General features: G+C 44.3%; 1 protein-coding gene across 2 annotated transcripts in view; it reads right to left on the bottom strand.

The window, feature by feature from the left end:
* Positions 1-19,625, bottom strand: part of DIS3L2 (DIS3 like 3'-5' exoribonuclease 2) — a 386,635-nt gene that overhangs the window by 144,667 nt on the left and 222,343 nt on the right. For both annotated transcript variants that reach the window (XM_049888455.1, XM_049888454.1), the window contains exon 10: positions 14,695-14,774. In XM_049888455.1, the coding sequence (XP_049744412.1) occupies positions 14,695-14,774 (80 nt within the window). The remainder of the gene's footprint in view (positions 1-14,694; positions 14,775-19,625) is intronic.

Below are 19,625 nucleotides of genomic sequence, written 5' to 3'. Positions count from 1 at the left end.
CTTGTGTAGAAGTAAATTTTTGATAACAATGGCACCAAAATGGGAGGGGGAAATAGAAGCATACTGTTGTAAGGTTCTTCTATTATACATGATATGGTATGATATTATTTGAAGACAGGCTGTGATAAGTTAAATATGCATATTGTAAAGTCTAGAGTCGAGAGCAGTGCTATTCAACTGGGGGTGGTTTTGTTCTCCAGGGAACATTTCACAGCTTCTGGGGGCATTTTTGGTTGTTGCAACAGTGGGGAGGGGGGATAGGGTTACTGGCATTTAGTGGACAGAGGCTAGGATGCTGCTAAATATCCTATAATCCACAGGACAGTCCCCCACAACAGAGAATTATCAGGCCCAAAATGTCAATAGTGCTGACGTTGAGAAACTCTAGTCTATAACAAATACTAAAGAAATAAAACAAAGAGGTATAGCTACCAAGAAAATAGAGGAGATAAAATGGAATACTAAAAAAATACTCAATTCAAAAGAAGGCAAGAAAGAAAAAAAAGAAGAAAGAACAGATGGAAGAAACAGGAAAACAGCAAGATAACAGACAAACCCAACCATACCTAAAATTACATGTAAATTGTTTAAAAATTGTAATTAAAAGGTAGATATAGTCAAGATAAAACAGATACCCACAAGAAACACACTTCAAATATAAAGTAACTGGTTAAAAGAGAAAGGATGGATAAAGACAACAATGCACACACTACTCATAAGAAAGTTGGTAGATATATTAATAACAAAGTAGATGCCAGAGATACAGAGAAATACTTCATAATGATAAAAAAGTAAAATTCATCAAGAAGACATAAAGACGCTAAATGTTTATGCAGTTAATAACACAGCTTCAAAGTAAATACAGTAAAAATTGACAGAACTAAAAGAAGTAGATAAAATCCATGATATAGTTGGAAATCTCAATTCTCTCAGTAATTGAAAGAACATGTAGACAGAAAATTTCAGTGAAGCTAGAGAAGAATTGAGCAACACAATCTGTCCTAACTGACATTTGCAAAACACTATGCCTGATAAGAAAGAGTACACTTTCTTTTCAAGTGCACATGTAATATTCACCAGGAAAAGCCATATGCTGAGCCATAAAACAAGCTTCAAAACATTTAAAAGGTGTGAAATCATACGTTTTCTGACTATACGGAAACACCTTAGACATCTCTTATTTTAATGGTTCTCTAGAAATTTTAGTATTTGTACTTAATAAGTTCTAAAATTTATCAATAAATTTACATCCCTCCCAAACAGTAAGAAGAAGAAAAAAAAAAACGCTTTAACGCTTATCATTTGCTCCCACCTCACATCCTACTGTCAGGTATTTTAGTTCTATCTTGCATTTTTTTTAACCCACAAATTAGATATTATTGTTGTTGTTTTGTCTAATCAATCTGTTTAAATTTATCCATGTTTACCACTATTCATTCCTGTACCTCAGACCTTCCTGCTTGGATCATTTTCATTCTTCTCCTAAGGCCATCCTCTGGTGAGGGTCTGTTGGTGGTAAATTATCAGTGTGTTTGCCTAAAAATGTCTTCATTCAGCCTTTATTCTTCAAAGGCCACTTTGTTGGGCAAATAATTTATAATTTGAAAGATTTTTTTTCTCACTCAGCATTTTCAGGGTATTTTATCATTGCCTTCTGTATCCCACTGATAGTGTTGAGAAGTCTGCTCTCTCCTGCCTCGGTCTGTCTTTTGTTTCTGGTTGATTTTAAGATCTTCTCCAAATATAATGTATCTAGGTGTGGATTTATGTATCCTGCTGAAGCTCCACTGTGCTTCCAGAATGTGAAGACTCACATCTTTCACTGATTCTCAAAATTTTTCAGTCATTATTTTCTCTCCTCCTCTTATTTCCTCCTGGAACTCTTAAAATGAGACCTTCTCACTCCATACTCCATGTTTCCGAGCTCCTCTTTCACAATTCCTCTTTGTCTCTTTGTGATATACTTTTGGATCTTTTTCCAGTTCTCTAATTCTGTCTTGATGAGTCTAATCGGTTACTTAGCCAATTTTTTGAGGTTTTAATTTTACCTATTATAGCTTTTCATTTCTAGAAGCTCTATCTAGTTCTTGTATAAATCTCTTGGTCATTTGATAGTCTCTTATTCCTTATTCACACCTTTAATTACTTTAACATATTAAAAAAATACTTATTTTATATCCTATATTCAATAATTCCAATATCCAAAGTTTTTTGTGGATGATTCTAACATTTGCTTTTCCTGCTGACTCTCACTCATGGTGCCTTATTTCCTGTTTCATAATTTGAACAATGCAGGAAGCATTGAAAGAACATGGGAGGAATACACAGAGTCACTGTACCCAAAAGAATGTGTCAACGTTCAATCACTTCAGAAGGCAGTACATGATCAAGAAACAATGGCACTGAACGAAGAAGCTCAAGCTGCACTGAAGGCATTGGTGAAAAACAAGGCTCCAGGAATTGATGGAATACCAACTGAGATGTTTCAACAAACAGATGTGGCACTGGAGGTGCTCACTCATCTATGCCAAGAAATTTGGAAGACAGCTACCTCACCAACCAATTGGAGAGATTCATACTTGTGCCCATTCCAAAGAAAGGTGATCCAACAGAATATGGAAATTATTGAACAATATCATTAATATTACACACAAGTAAAATTTTGCTGAAGATAATTCAAAACAGTTGCAGCAGAACATGGACAGGGAACAGCCAGAAATTCAAGCTGGATTCAGAAGAGGACGTGGAACAAGGGATATCACTGCTGATGTCAGATGGATCTTGGCTGAAAGCAGAGAATACCAAAAAGATGTTTACCTGTGTTTTGACTGTGCAAAGATATGCAACTGTGTGGATCATAACAAATTATGGGTAACACTGCAAAGAACGGGAATTCCAAAACACTTAATTGTACTCATGCGGAACCTATACACAGACCAAGGGGCAGTCGTTTGAACAGAACAAGGGGATACTGCATGGTTTAAAGACAGGAAAGGTGTGTGTCAGGGTTGCATCCTTTCACCATACTTACTCAATTTGTGTGCTGAGCAAATAATACGAGAAGCTGAACTAAATGAAGAAGAATGTGGCATCAGGATTGGTGGAACACTAATTAACAACCAGTGATGTGCAGATGGCACAACCTTGCTTGTTGAAAGCATACAGGACTTAAAGCACTTACTGATAAAGATCAAAGACTACAGCTTTCAGTGTGGATTACACCTCAATATAAAGAAAACAAAAATCCTCACACCTGGACCAATAAGCAACACCATGATAAACAGAAAAAATATGAAAGTTGTAAAGGGTTTCATTTTACTTGGATCCACGATCAACGCCAATGGAAGCAGAGGTCAAGAAATCAAACAACATATTGTGCTGGACAACACTGCTGCAAAAGACCTCTGTAAAGTGTTGAAAAGCAAAGACATCACTTTGAGAACTAAGGTGTGCCTGATCCAAGCCACGATATTTTCAATTGCCTCATGTGCCTGTGAAAGCTGGACAATGAATAAGGTAGACCAAAGAAGAACTGATGCTGTTGAATTACGGTGCTGGCGAAGAATACTGAATATACCATGGACCGCCAGAAGAACGAACAAGTCTGTCTTAGAAGAAATACAGCCAGAGTGCTCCTCAGAAGCGAGGATGGCGAGACTTCATTTTACGTACTTTGGACGTGTTATCACGAGAGACCAGTTCCTGAGGAAGGACATAATACTTGGTAAGGTGGGGAGTTAGGGAAAAAGAGGAAGACCCTCAATGAAATGGACCGATTGAAACAGTGGCTGCAACAATGGGCTCAAACATAGCAACAGTTGTAAGGATAGCACAGGACTGGGCAGTATTTCCTTCTATTGTCCATAAGGTCGCTATGAGTCAGAACTGACTCAACGACATTAACAATAACAACTTTTACACGAGCTTATGTCTACTGGAGCTAGCTTTGCCTATGGTAAATCTTTAAGGCTTTGATTGAGGGTTAATTGTTCCAGAAACGGTATGTTCTGATTCTACCAGGCCTCTGGAAGCATTACCCACCTGGTGTTACTTTAAAATAAATATTTGTCTTTAAATTTTATGGATCATGCAGGTAGTGTTAAATTCTGAACAAAATCTTTGGGTCCTGAACGAAATCTTTGGGTCACTAGGAATCAGAAGATACCATTAAGTTAGTTGCTTGCTTTAGCACACTGATACTTCTTTGGTTATCTGCTCTTGTTTCACTTGTGGCTTCTAAGGACCTCCTATGCTTTCTTGCTAGCGCAACCACACATTTTAAAAGGTGTAGCATTTCAAAGAGTTTTACTGAAGAAGGAGTTTTCAGGATATCCATTCTATAATATTGCAGATCTCTTCCAGCTGTCTTCCAAATTTCATGGCAAAGACAAGTGAGCACTTCCAGCTCTGCATCCATTTGTTGAAACATCTCAATCGGTATTCTGTCAATTCCTGCAGCCTTGCTTTTCGCCAATGCCTTCAGTGCTGCTTGGACTTCTTCCTTCAGTACCATTGGGTTCCTGATCATACTTTACCTCCTGAGGTGGCTGAACACTGACCAACTCTTTTTGGTATAGTGACCCTGTGTATTCCTTCCATCTTCTTTCGATGCTTCTTGTGTTGTTTAATATTTTCCCCGTAGAATCCTTCAGTATTGCAACTAGAGGCTTGAATTTTTTTCTTCAGTTCTTTCAGCTTGAGAAATGCTCAGCATGTTCTTCGAAGAAGAACAGGGCATCAGGATGGGAGGAAGACTCATTAACAACCAGCGTTTTGCAGATGACACAACGTTGCTTGCTGAAAGTGAAGAAGACTTGAAGCGCTTACTGATGAAGATCAAAGACCACAGCTTTCAGTATGGATTACACCTCAACATAAAGAAAACAAAAATCCTCACAACTGGACCAGTGAGCTACATCATGATAAATGCAAAGATGACTGAGGTTGTCAAGGATTTCATTTTACTTGGATCCACAATCAGCAGCCACAGAAGCAACAGTGGAGAAATCAAAAGATGCATCGCATTGGGCAAATTGGCTGCAAGAGGTCTCTTTAAAGCGTTAAAACGCAAAAATGTCACCTTGAGGACTAAGGTGTGCCTGACCCAAGCCACAGTGTTTTCAATCGCCTTATATGCGTGCGAAAGCTGGACAATGAATAAGGAAGACAGAAGAATGCATGCCTTTGAATTGTGTGTTGGTGAAGAATACTGAATACACCATGGACTGCCAAAAGAACGAACAAATCTGTCTTGGAAGAAATACAACCAGAATGCTCTTTGGGAGCAAGAATGGCAGGACTACGTCCCACATACTTTGGACATACTGTCAGGAGAGATCAGTCCCTGGAAAAGGACATCATGCGTGGTAAAGTAGAGTCAGTGGAAAAGAGGAAGACCCTCAATGAGATAGACTGACACAGTGACTGCAACAATGGACTCAAGCCTGGCAACAGTTGTGGGGGTGGCCCGGGACCGGGTAGTGTTTCATTCTTTTGTGTGTACGGTTGCTATGAGTCCATGATACTTGGGATATAGAGATGTCCAAGGAAATGTCCCTTAGGAAATAAGCAAAAAGGGGAATTAAATTCAGAAGCAATGATGTTTATTGCTGTATTCAAGGCATGAAGAAAACTTGCTAATAGGATACAGTAGGAACAATTCATTCTGTCAGGAAGAAAGGGCTGGGAGGTTTGGGAAGGCTTGGGAAAGCCCACAAAGGTTTTATTTTGCTCTTGAAAGGGATTTCATCCGACAGAGAAGTAGGCCGACTTCATATTACTCAAACCCAGGGATACCCTGAAGCGTGCTTGGTAAGGCTTTGCATGACCAATTCTGGTCAGCTCTCTATCCGATGGCTTATCCCCCGCTCCCTATGCCTTCTGCCCTCAGCAGCAGCTCTACTTCCAGTTTCACAGGTGGTGTGGGTATCATCAGGTGTGAACATTCATCGGCAGCTGCCCCATTCCTTTCTTCCTTCCTTCCTTTCCATCTCAAGGAGAGGGTGCTTCTCCTCCTTGCCTTGGCCTCACTTTCCACTTAATACTCTGAATTCACCCCCACCCCGTCTTCCTCCAGACCTAGTAAACTCTACCAACTTCTCTCATTCCTATATATTCAACTTCTTCTCCTCTGTCTTCTCAGTATAGAAACATGCTCAAATTCCTTCCATCTTAAAAACAAACAATGAAACAAGCCTCCCTTGCCCCTCCTGCCCTCCTTGCTTCTCCTATCTTCACTGCCAAGCTTCTTAGAAACTGTAATCCTCACTTCTGTTTTCCATTTCCTTACTTTCCGCTCACTCCTCCACCAACTAACTACAATTTGGAATCCCCTCCTCTAAGCCATTGACATGAATTTCATCAAGGTCATCCATTGTGATATCCCAGTTGCCAAACCCAAAGGACTCTTATACAGTTTTCTTTTACTTGACCTCCCCTGAAGCGACTGTGAATTCATTCTTTTAGCCTGGCTTTAGCCTGGCTTTTAGCCTGCCTCCCTTCTTCTCTCCTCTGCTTTTCCTCCAGCCTCCCTGGCCTCACCCTCTCGGCTGTTTTGCGGAGTGATGTGTCTGTGACGTGGCGGATCTCTCCCAGAATTTTGGCCTGGGTGTTCCTCTCAGCCGGTGACTTTTGCCAGGCCCCTGCACTGATGACATCCACATAGCCATCTGCAGCCCTGGCTCCTTTTTCAATCTGTCGCCTTGTGATTTCTACCTGGATGTCTCTCAGGGATTGCAAACTCAACATGTCTTTATCCGAACTCACCATCTTCCCCCACAAAGCCAGCTCCCCTCAACATTTCCTACTGGATGGTATTACCCTCCACCCAGTGCCCAAGCCAGAAACCTGAATGTCATTTTAGATTCTTCCTTTACTTCCAAAATTCCAAAGCTTATAAATTCACTCACTCATTCATTCATTCATTCAACACTTCATGTGTGCCAACTACATAACACACAGTGTTCTAGGTACCGAGGGTTCAACGGTGAACAAAACGATGTCCCTGCCCTCATAAAGCTTACCATGTGGTGGGGCAGACCCACAACAAGCACCTTAAAGAAAATCAAGAGGAGGGAGGCGTAGACTAGACTGTGGTGATAGGATGGTCAGGAAGGGTCTCCTTGAGATGGCATGTGAACACGGAGCTCAGAATATCAAGATCTGGGGGAAAGCAGGTCTGGACTGAGGGAACAGAAGGTGCAAAGCTCCGAGGCAGCATGTCTGAAGAACAAGAGGGCCACATGGCTGGAGGAGGGTGGGCCACAGGAGAGATGATGGGGAACAAGGATGAACCATTAGGTAGAGATAGCAGTAGGTCACAGTAAGGACCTTGAATTTTTACTTTCAGCTGAGCAGGAAAATTTGGAAGGCGTTAAACAAGGCCTGATGAGATTTATATAAGGGCTACTCTGACTGCAGTACATGTATATGTGTGTATGGGCGGGGAGGGGTATGGGGAAAACAGACCCAGGGGACTAGTTTAGAGGCTCCTGCAGCTGCCGAGACACAAGTCCTATCAGTTCTCTCCCTCATTTCCTTCGCTGGGTATTACTTTCCTCCCATCTGGCTCAATTGCCTCTGCCTCAGTTAGGGCACTGGCCACCTCAGCTCTAATCTAGCCTCCTCACTGCTGCCAGAGTGATCTCCCCAGCCTCCAAACTGGGGCCTGACTCTCTCTTGCTTGAAATGCTTTGCTTACCACTATGTTCAGAATACAACTCCAACCCCTTGACAGGGCCTGCAGGGCCCTCTTCTGACTCACCTCACAGCTGCCCTCACCTACCATGTTCAACCACACTGACTTTTTGGCTCCTTTAGGTGCTGTCTTAGTTATCTAGTGCTGGTATAACAGAAATACCACAAGTGGATGGCTTTTACAAAGAGAAATTAATTTTCTCACAGTCTAGTAGGCTAGAAGTCCAAATTCAGGGCATCAGTTCCAGGGGAAGCCTTTCTCTCTCTGTCGGCTCTGGAGGAGGGTCCTTCTCATCAATCTTCCCCTGGGCTAGGAGCTTCTCCATGCAGGAACCCTGGGTCCAAAGGGCGCACTCTGCCCCTGGTGCTGCTTTCTTGGTGGTTAAGAAGTCCCCGTCTCTCTACTCGCTTCTCTCTCATCTCAAAAGAGATTGGTTCAAGATGCAATCCAAACTTGTAGATTGAGCCCAGCCTCGTTAACATAACTGCTGCTAATCCATCTTATTAACATCATAGTGATAGGATTTATAACACATAGGAAAATCACAACAGATGACAAAACGGTGGACAATCATACAACACTGGGAATCATGGCATAGCCAGATTGATACACATATTTTGGGGGGACACAATTCAATCCATGCCAAGTGCCAAGGTCTTTTGTACCTCACAGCCTTCAAACGCTCCATTCCGTTAGCCTGGAATGTTCTTTCTCCCCACTCTTTGTCTAGCTCACCCCCATTCAGTCTTCAAGTCTAGGTTTAAACGTTACTGTCTACCCCTACCCCTTTCACTCTCACATCTAAATTATGGGTCATTCTCACATTATTTAATGTTAAATTGGTATTAAACATGGGGAGGGGGGGAGTGGAGGGAAGGGGATAGGGCAGGAATCTCGTCTAACATTTCACCCTGTTTATCCAGCACAAAGCACAATGCTTGGCAAGAGGAGGCCCTCAAAACATATTTCTTGAGTGAATGGTGGATATTGCTTTCCAACTCAGAATGCTGCCTTCTCCATAAAATCTAGGCGTTCTAGCTGGCCTACAAAGCCAGTCATGAACTCCCCACTGCTTTATCTACTACTAATATCCCACTCAAACCTCATGTTCCAGACATTACAAGCTGTATACGGTTCCCTCCAAAATACCATGCCTTCTGTCATCTGGGGACTTGGCACACATGCATCCCTCCACCTGGGAAACCTCCCCCTCCTGAGTGCCTGCAAACACTGACTCATTATTCATTCAGCAAAGATTTGCTGAGCACCTACCCTTAGCCATGTCCTACACTCATGATGGCACCCAGAGTCAACTGTGGAACAGGGGTGGATTAACCAGCAGGTAAGGTATGCACAGGCTTCCTTGTGCTTACTTACTAATCTGCAGCGAGACAGGTGAAGCTGTGTACTATGGATCAGTAAGCAAGCGTAAGTAAGCACGTGCGTACCTTGCTTATTGGGTAATCCATTCTGAGTGAGAAGACAGATAAGATACAAAATTAGTGTGTCAAGTAGATCATAGGTTAGCAAGGCACTAGTGCTGAGAACAAAAGTCAAGTGGGTAGGGCAGGAGATGGAAGGGGATGAATTTAGAGGTAGAGAGGCTGGGCAGGCCTTACTGAGAACGTGATACTTTGGTAAAATCTTGAAGGGGGTGAGGGAATTCACCACAAAGTCTCCAGGGAAAGACCCTCCACGCAAAGAGAATAGCAAGTAACAAGGATTCAGAGCGTGACACGAAGGGGACAATCTGAAGCTCTGCAGAGTCCCAAGCGGCGGTGGGCAGGAGGTAAGAGTTAAAGAAGGCAACTGGAGAAAAGCAGTGCAAAAATCAGAACGAAGAAATAGGGCCCTCTAAGTCCAAGAAGAGAAGATTTCAAGGAGGAGTGGGCAAAAGACCAAACGCCGCACAGATGTCTGGTAGACTGAGTCAGGGCAACCTGCTTCACTGAGCTTTCTGAAGCCATGTTACAATTAAGGAGTAAGTGGGAAGGGAGAGAGCAGAAAGGGCAAGCAAAGGCCATTCTTTCACGGTGTCTTGATGGGTTAGGGAAAGTGAACCTTCCTGAGGCTGTGGCAGGGTCTAGGAAAGGATCAGGAGGATGAAGGAAAGTTAAGTTCATACAGTGAGAGGAGGGAGCTAGAGCAAAGGGGAAGATAAAGAGGTGGGGGTGGGAATGATTGCTGGGGTCTGGTCTTCTCAGAGGTGAGAACGAAGCCCAGGAGGAGGGTCTGGCCTGCTTACTGCGGATACACACGAACCTTTTCACCAATAAGCTCCAGGACGTCTACGTTTGCCTTTCCTTCCCAGGAGCAGGTCCAGAGACTTATCTCAGCCCTTTGCTCTTTAAAACGGCTCCCCTGCTCCGCCCCCTTCTAGCCCTCAGGCTCTCCAGCCCAAGCCTGGCACACAGGGGACATGGTCTCTCCAGCTCCTACTTTCTCACCGCTTCCTGAGGTGAGCAGTCATGACAGAAACTCTCAGCAGGCAACAAGTACAACCACACAGGAAGTCACAGAGTTTAGGAATCCTAAGGAGTTCTTACAGGCGTTGCTCCTAGGGTCTAGTTCCTAATTCCCTTACTAATACGGGCTCCCCGGGACAGAGCTCCTTCGTCCAGGTGCCTCGGGAAAGGGAAAGCCATGCAGCCAGGAAGGCAACAGAGGCAAACTGGGCAGGAGGACCCTCAGGCTGGATGGTACCCATTTGCCAGGGTACTTTCTTACCCGCGGACAGTAGCATAGACCTTTCTTTGAGCTGAAGGCTGTACTCTGGGAATTGGGAAACGGGCAGGAGGATGAGGAGGGAGTGTGCACGTGGGGCTGGGATTGTACAGCTCAGAGTGAGGGCGACTAGGAGGTAAGAGAGACAAGAGGATGTGACTCTGGGTGTCCGGCCTAGGCAATCCACCAAGACCTCTGGTAAATGGTTGCTGAAGTGCAGATTCCAATTTCCAGAAAGCCTCAAGGCTGAGTGGGTTTGCTTGTTTATTCTCATTCATTCATCCATTTATGCACTCATTTTCGCCCCAGTGGTTTTTACTACATTCACAAAATTGTGCAACCATCACCACTATCTAATTCCAGAACAGTTTTATCGCCTCAAAAAGAAACCTTGTACCCATCGGCAGTCACTTCCTGTTCTCCTCCTTCCACCAGCCCCATCCATTCATGTTCTAAACCCTGGCTGGGTTACTTCTGCCACATTTAAGGTACAGAGCAGACATCATTAGAGAACAAGATGCTGGAGACATCGATTTCCTGTAGGATCTGCCGTAATCCTGAATCAACTAAAAACTGGATAAAGGTCCTGACTTGTCTGGTTGACAATCTCCTCTCTCAGAGACTAGAGCTAAGCAATAAATATTTGTTTAACTGAACGGAATATGCAGCTATTCCCATGGGCTCAATTCCAATCAATAAAGAAGTGGCTAGGAGATGGGCCCATGTTGTGCCAGCCAGGGAGAAGTCTGGGCACAAGCAGCTGGGTTCCTCAGACTTCATAAAGGCAAACATGATTCCAAGACTTGGGAAATGGACTCAGACACCATAAAACTACAGGACATGGAAGGATTGTGACTCAGAAGATACAAGATAGCTGTTATCTAGTATATGAAGTGTTTTTACACGAGAGGTTAGACTAATTCCGTAGGGCCTCGAGGGACATAAATGGGACCAATGGGTGGAAAATTACAGGAAGACGGTATCTCAGATCGTTACAGGGAAGGGTTTCCTAATAGTCATGCAGTCTTGAAGGAGAATGGGCTGCCTTTAAATGTAGAGAGTTCAAAAGCAATCTGGATATTCAATAAGTGGACACTGTAAAGGTAATTTGAAAACCAGAGGCTGATCTGACAACTGTGGCATTCCCACACTTGAGTGGTGAGGTCAACTGTGAGTTGTGTTGCAAGTGATCTGTTACAATAAAAAAAACACTGAAGTGTGTGATTCACTGTCTTTATAAATTAGAGTCAACTCTGGGTTATCACGATAAAATCACTCTTACTCACGGCAAAAGTGAGAGGGGCACAGTTAAGGTTCTGGGCTGGGGAACGCTCACGGAGTGTTCCGCTGTGGTACGTTTAAAGGCTAAAAAAGGCAGAGAATTATTGGGCTAGATGACTGATAGACTCCCTTCTAAAACTGAGATACCAGGAAGGTAAGCAGCATGTCCCCTTGGCCTTCCAAAGGTGATCTGCTGGAGACCAGGTGGTCACTTTTTTTTGGTAGAACCTATCTGTAGACCGTAATGTCTAAGTCTTGCGCCTGGTAGAAGGCATTGGTGAAGTGACGAATCTTTGCAACATGCTACAGAAATGGAGACCAAGGACTACATAATTACACCTGTTCACATAGAGTTTTCACATAACAGTCATTAGGATGATTTTAATGGGACTAAAGGAAAGTTAAATATATTTTCTTTAAATAAAAATGGTTATAGATGATGTAAATATTTTACTTTTGAAATATTAAACATTTTTTTTCCCTCTAAGCAAGAATTGTCACTAACTGGTAACTAACAGAACCTGAACTCTGCTAGCCTCCCCAAGATCCAAACTGGAACCAACTTTCCGTTTTCATTTTCCTGGATAAATGGCCCTGGCAGGGCCTTCTGTCTGTCACAAAGGCCAACTGCAGAAGTGCCACCAGAAAAACACTTGACTGACGAACTCCGACCTTTTCACACTCTTCCATGGCTCCTTTGCCACGTCATTTTTCTGCCCCTTTGCCAAATGAACAGATGTTAATTACGCCTCCGGAACGCAAGGGTGGCCATGCAGATGGAAGGTGTCTGTCACCAGGTGCAGTGCGCTACTGGGCAGCCTGGGATTTCTGGCACCTCATAATTCCTTTTTTTTTTTTTTACTTTAAAAAGTGTTTTCATTATAAAACTATTATTACTGCCTTATAAAAATCCGGAAGCTAGAAAGAAGAGCAAAATCATGCATCACCCCACCATTCTAATAAAGTCACTGGGTATTTCAGTGTATCGTCTACTTTTCTTCCAGGCTTTCTTTGTATATGGTTATATGGGCTGCGTATATTGAAAAGGACTCGAAGGAGCTTATAGAAATACATATTACCAGACAGACAGCTCCATGTCGACAAGCCAGCGTGTCCCCCTGGCTTCCCGATTCTTACCTTCCATCTGCCAGGGTGCAACCCCAGCACCATCCTTGGCTCCTCTCCCTTAACTCCAACCTCCATTTTCACGGATTCTTCTGTCACTAGCCCTTTCCCAGCCCCGCTGACAATGCCCCATCTCTAGTCCAGCTCCTTATCGCCTCTGTCCCTAAACCACTGCTGTGCCTCTGCCCTGTCCCACCTCCACTTTCTCACGCTTTCCTTCAGCTTTCACTGCCAAATTCCTCTCTTCGTGCTGACTGCTCTCCTACTGAACAGCGTCTACCTGGCCTCCTCTTGTCTGACAAACAGAAAGCGTTGTCCCCAATTCCGCTTTCCTGTCATATCTTTCACCATTCCCCCACACGGAGCCTCGGCCGGTGTATCTGAACCCTCAACGTGAAGCTGCAGCATGCAGAGTGTGTGGGCAGGACACGTGCCCGCTCCCTGGTGTCCCTGAGACGAGAAGCGCTCCCTGACAGCTGAGATGGAGTAATGGGTATTCGATTTCCCCATTTGGCCACTAACAACCATCAAACTGGACAAAATAAAGGAAGCCACTGTCTTCGAGCATCAGGCAACAAACAGAGCAGGGCTGTGATCCCAGAGAAAAGAGGAATCCAGGTGGTTGAGACCCACTGTTCCCTGGGGATTTCTCCTGGGGGCACTTTTCAGACTGTGGCTCAAGGAAGTGGAGCCCACCCAGGGAGCAGGTTGGCCCACAGCTATGCCAGCATTAGAGATGGCTCAGAATGTAAGAAACTGGCCCAGTCTTTGCTTTTTTAAGTAGGCTGCTCAAACTTTGGACTTCAGAAAGATATAATTCCTAAGAAATCTCCCTAGGAACTTTTTTCTACGCTTTATCTTCTTTTCTACTTCCTTTAGCTGGAAATACTGGGTCATCTTTCCAACAGCCATGATGTCTTCTGTCTCTCAGCCTTCTATTTGCTAACCCGCCTCCGTGACAACAGACAGGAGACTGCACGCTGAGCTGCAGAATTACGCATCAGTAGGAGAGGGGAAGCCTCTGTGACGGACCATGGACACTTGGCCGCGCCTGAAGCTGCACGAGTGGCCCGCTATGTGCAAGCCGTCACGTAGTGCCAAGGTCATCTCTGAGAATGACCTATGCCAAAAGCAGTCACCCAGACACCACCCGAGAGGCAGGAAGTAGCTAAAGATTCAAGCAGCACATTTGGAAGGCACCTGAAGGGGAGGGGAGGGGGATAGGGCCTGCTCCTTTCTCCCCGCAGACTGTAATTTTCAAAGCTTGGACAAGCTAAGCCTCTGTCCCACTTTTTCCAGCCTAGCTCCACCCTACAAGAATATGTAAAGAGCCCCTAATGCTCTCCCTTTTGCACCCTGCTGGACAGATGAAGACCTGCTGGAAGTATGTCAGGCTTCTCCAGCTCAGGCCTTGGGGTGCAGCTGTCAGGGAAGGTGTTCCTTCAGCCCACTGCTGAACATGCCTACCATGGGCGCCCCTTCGATCACCCCAATCTGTTGTCAGAGTCAGGTAAAAGGCCCATGCCTCCAGGAAGCCTGAAAGGACTTGCTATCTATAACACCTTATGCCAACACTGGAACCTCCTGGAGGGTCTGGCCTGGGATTAGTTCTCCTGCCCTCACTGCTTCCTCTCCTGAGGCCCAGGAAGAGTCCTGGTGAGAGGCCACTTCTTATTCTCGCCCTCACCAAAGTCACCATGGAAACACAATCTTTAGGCCAAATATGCGTGTAGGCTCTGGGGCCTTTGGCAAGTTCAGAAGCAAAGCGAGCCCAACCTTACATATTACGCTGCCCAGGAAGCACAGGGCAGCCAGGCCAACCCACAGCTTGCCTGTTACCCAGAACGGCACAGAGATTTCCATCCTACCGTCAGCGAGTGGCTTGCAAGAGAGGGCGTCGTCGAGGTCTCGCGCAGTGGACGGGTCAATGGTGAAGACACAGTCTTTCCTAGGAAAGAGTGGTGATATCATTAGCTATGCCATAAATTCTAGAAACTTCGCCCCCATTGTAGTGTAGCTTTAAAAAAAAGCTTTAAAGAACTTTTAATTTTGCAAATGTGCTCTGTTGGGCAAGGCAAAGAGTGATTTCTATAATCGCGCTCTGGGAAGGAGGCCTTTGGTAAAATGTGAGCCAGGGGACAGACAGCATGGGTGAAGACAACAGGGCTCCCCACTGGCTTGGAGGGTCTTTCTCTTGTCTGCGAACTGGCACCAACTTTCCCTGGACTCAGCACATGAAGAGGCGTGAGCTGGGGAGTGAGGAGTTTCCACGCAGAAGGCCTCCCAGAAGGAGGGTCTGAGAAGGGGTAGTCTCTTTGGAAAATGACTCCCCAGTGTCAGTTCTTATTCTTGCCTCTCCCTTCCCAGTGGCTACTGGGAACCTGTTCTTGGAGGATCTATACGAGGATGGTCCGTGGTGCCTTTTCCTATCTCACAAAATGGGATGTGTTTGTGACACAGAGGGCAGGAGCCAGGAATAAGCTCTGCAAATACCTCCAGGCCATGCACTTAGCCGTGACACAATTCTACTGAGAACCAGCCCTAATAGTTTCCATGGAAAAACATACACTTTGCCCAAACTCCTACCATCAGACACACTCTGGGCCCATTTAACATCGCAGTGTTCCTATGTACATCTTGATCTTAATTGTTGCGCCAGTCTCATTTTGCTTTATAGTTTCCCATTTAACACGCCCCACCCACACAGCCCATTCATTTGGGTGGAGTCTGTCCTCAGTTCTCCATATCTCTTGCCCTTTCCTGCCCAGGTCCTGGCCTGTGTAGGGGGCAGTTCTGCATCCGCTGCCCTTCGTCCCTGGCATGCAGGCTGGCAGTCAATGACTCCTGTCCCTGCCAGGCTCTCCCAAGTTCTTCCTCCACTTCATCAGTACCAGCAGCACCACTGCCGCCTCCACCCCCATGAGCACCAATGATGCAGACATCTGGTGCGGACCGTGGTTAGATCTGCCTTGTTCTCAAAGCCTTTTCTTGCCGTCACGCCTCTACTCCAAACTTCCCCAAAGCCCCCTGAGGCTGCCAAGCTGCTCTAGGCACCGCCTGCGAGGCCCTTGGGCCTTCTTTCTCTGACTGCTTCTGCCCATGTCCCTTAGTCCCACTGATCCTCAACAGCCCTCTGTTTCCTCCATACCCATCATCTCACCACCACAGTGCCTCAACCCTAAGACAGTCGCAGCTTTCAATGAGTGCACCATCCATTTATCAACAGCTTTTTGGGGGAAACAAACAAAAAACACCCACCATAATAAATATCCCCACCCACTGCCGCTAAGTCGATGCCGACTCATAGTGACCCTATAGGACAGAGTAGAACTGCCCCATAGTTTCCAAGGAGCACCTGGTGGATTCGAACTGCTGATCTCTTGGTTAGCAGCTGTAGCACGTAACCACTACGCCACCAGGGTTTCCACAATACATATACACACTGATTTTAATGCACTTTAGGATTTCAGAAACGTCAAAATGTTTAAAAAAAAAAAAAAAAAATCTGATCTTAAATGGTAAATGGACACCAAACTGTGGCACAGTTATACAATGGAATATTAAGCAATGAAAAGGAACGTATTATTGACACACACAACTGGATACTATACTACTGCTCAAAGGTATGATTCTGAGTTAAAGAAGCCAGTCTCCAAAGCTTGCACACTGTATGAGTCCACGTATGTGATGTTCTCAGAAAGACAAAATCTAAGTGACAGAGAGCAGATCAGTGGTTGCCAGGGGCTGGAGAGGGAGGAGGTGGGATTCAAAGACTGCTGGATTGGGGGGGCTTTTCTCTATCTTGATTTTGGTGGGGGATCCATGAATCTATGTATGTGCTAAAATTCAGAGAACTGTACACCAAAAAAAAAAAAAAAAGGCAATTTTACTGTTTGCTAACTTAAAAATTAAAAATGATTTTAGAGTCGAGAAAAAATTTTAAAGTAAAAAAAATACGTGTTAAATATTAATAGGGTTGATCAATGGGTGTTACAATTATGGATTTTTTTCCCTCGTAATTTTCCAAATTTTCTCTACAATTACATATTACTTTCGTGACTGGAAAAAATTAACATTGTAGAGAATCTCGTCCAACCAAAACACAACTGCCCACCAGATATATATTGCTTATGAGTATATTTAGCTACCTATAACATTTGTTTAAAACTCACATTGCTTAATGATAGTCAATGGCTTTAAAATTATGGATCTGCTAAAATGAAAAATGATGTAATCACTAAATAAGAGGGGGCAGAAGGGGGGGAACCACAGAGATGGTAGAAACAAGAGCATTTAGAGCACAGACCAGAAAGGGGTTCATTAGGAGATGTCCTCTCCTCACAAATATGTCAAGAAGTCACACACAGTGTGGGGAACACAAAAGTTGAGATCTAAGGACAAACGGTAACAACTTCTGCCCTACTCTAGAAAAGAGGCTGTAAGCCAAGAGGCCAGAGGAAATGTGAAACACTGATGGGCTCTGAAAAGTCAGCTCCATGGAGCTGGGTCCCAAGGGCCTGGAACAGGGGCGATAACTCACAATGTTTGTTGAATGAATAAACACTTGTGAGTGGAAGAGACAGGGAGGTGAAGTTCATCCAGACACCACAGTCATGGGCTCTAAATTGGGGAGGACCTTGAATCTGATTCACAAGGTGAAGAAGATATTGTCTGCTTCTTGCTCATTTTTGTATCTCCCATTACAACTGGCACCACGTTTTTCGCGCAGTAAGTACTCAATAAATATCTGCTGAGCTGAAACCGAAATGTCAGACTTGGTAGTGGGAAGGTTTTGGTCCTTCTTCTGCCACCATAATGACATCCTAACAAGCTGAATGTTTCACGAGTAAAAATCAAAAAGCATACTCTGTTAGTTTTAGTGGGGAGGGGCACAGGTTACTAGTTTACTTGCGGAGGGGGTTGACTAGGACGTTAGGCTTTCTTAGAATCACATGTTCCTGGATGCACTGAGACTTTTATTTCTATGGACGTGATGAGTGAAAGACGATGTTGTTGTTGGTTGCTGGAGAGTTTCTGACTCACGGCAAGCCCGTGTGTGAAGAGCAGAGCCCCTCTGTAGGGCTTTACGAGGCCGTGACCTTTTGGAAGCAGATTGACAGGTCTACCTTCCGAGGCGCCTCTCGCTGGGTTCAAGGTGCCAATCTCTCAGCTAGTAGTCAAGCGCTTAAAGCCTGCTAAAACATTTTCAGTCTGAAACTGATTCAGCCACAAGGGACACAGTAAAACTTTAAGGCTTCGACTGTTAGTCTGTAAATACCCTCTTTGCGAGGGCCCACAATTGTTTTCTGAGAAGAATCTTAGACCTGCTGGTAAGTACTCAAACCAATTTTCTACTACCTTTTGAGCTTTTTTTTTTTTCTTCAAATCTGCTCTCAAACCAGAAACACAAAGGTCTAAATTCAAACTGAACTCTGAGGACAGTACCTAGCGAGGCCTGCTAGAGAGACACGCCATCCAGACATTACCCTCAGTGAGGAGGGGGCAGTCTGCGGCTCACACCAAATCTGGCCCACCAGCTGTTTTTATGACCTGTGAGCTAAGAATGGTTTCTGGACTTTTAAATGACTGAAAAAAAAAAAAGTCAAAAGAAGAATACATCTCCTGACACGTGAAAATTATATGCAATTCCAACTTCAGTATCCAAAATAAAGTTTTACTGGAACAAACCCGTATTTTTTGTTACAATGGAGGAGCTGGGTAGCTGTGACAAAAAGCACATGCCTAAAATATCTACTACCTGGCCCCTTTACAGAAAGTTTGCTGACCCCTATTCTAGATTTTAGGGACAGAATAAAAAGTTTCCCTTTATTCCTCAGTGTACTAATAAGTGTTTTTACTTTCTAAAAAGGGTCTTGTGATTAATCAGCCTAGGAAATGCTAGGCCAAAGTTAAACAGATTTTTTAATTGCAGGACTTCTCAGAACCTTTAATGTGCTGGCATCACACAGTTCTTGCCAGACTCATCTGATCCTGGAACTCTTTTGTTAGGGAGTATCTTCCAGAGCCAAGGTTCTTCAGAGACTGCCATTTAAAAACTGATGAACCGTACAGAGCCACCTTGTCCTTGTCCTACATGGCACTTTGCCACTTGGCCTACCCGGAGGGACACTGCAACAAGTCAACAAAATGGTATTCACTGCAGGGAAGCTGTTGAGAGCTTTGCCCACTTGATTATTTATGAGCACTTCCTTGGGGAAGCTTATGTAGTACAAGGAGGAACTCTTGTTCTCTTGGTCTGTTTGTATCTTACAGGCATGTGAATTTTATCCTTGATTAAGTTTCCCTCTTTGCCTTGGCTGCTAGGAAACTCAGCAAAACCATCTGTGACTTGCTTCTAGAGGACTTTATTTGTAGTTAAACTTTGTGAACGAACCTTAATCCTGGCAGTGTCTAATTTTCCTACTCATGTATTCCTTTTTCCCCAATTACTAATTAAGAAAAAAATCACTACAAATATGTAAATATATATTATATGCATATTTACAAACTGCCTCAGATCATTTTTAGAAAGAAGCAGGGTATAAGTAAATATATAGGCATATTCCTATTTAGAACAACATTTCAGGATCATGTGTTGAGGGGTTGCTGGAAGAGAGACATGCACCATGGGCTACTAAAAGGACTAAGCTCTGGACAGAGTAGAAGTCAGAGTGCTTCCAAACAGTATTTGTACTGTAGCAGCAGCCTCCAAACTTGCTCTCTCACTATGGAAAATTGGGAGAAGCAAGGGAACAGCGAGTGACCCCGACAAACCCAGTGCTCAGTGCCGAGAGCCAGA

Source organism: Elephas maximus, chromosome 6 (assembly GCF_024166365.1).
Source record: "Elephas maximus indicus isolate mEleMax1 chromosome 6, mEleMax1 primary haplotype, whole genome shotgun sequence".
Lineage (NCBI taxonomy): Eukaryota > Metazoa > Chordata > Mammalia > Proboscidea > Elephantidae > Elephas > Elephas maximus.
The sequence above is the reverse complement of the archived record's forward strand: the minus strand, read 5'-3'. Positions and strand labels throughout refer to the sequence as shown.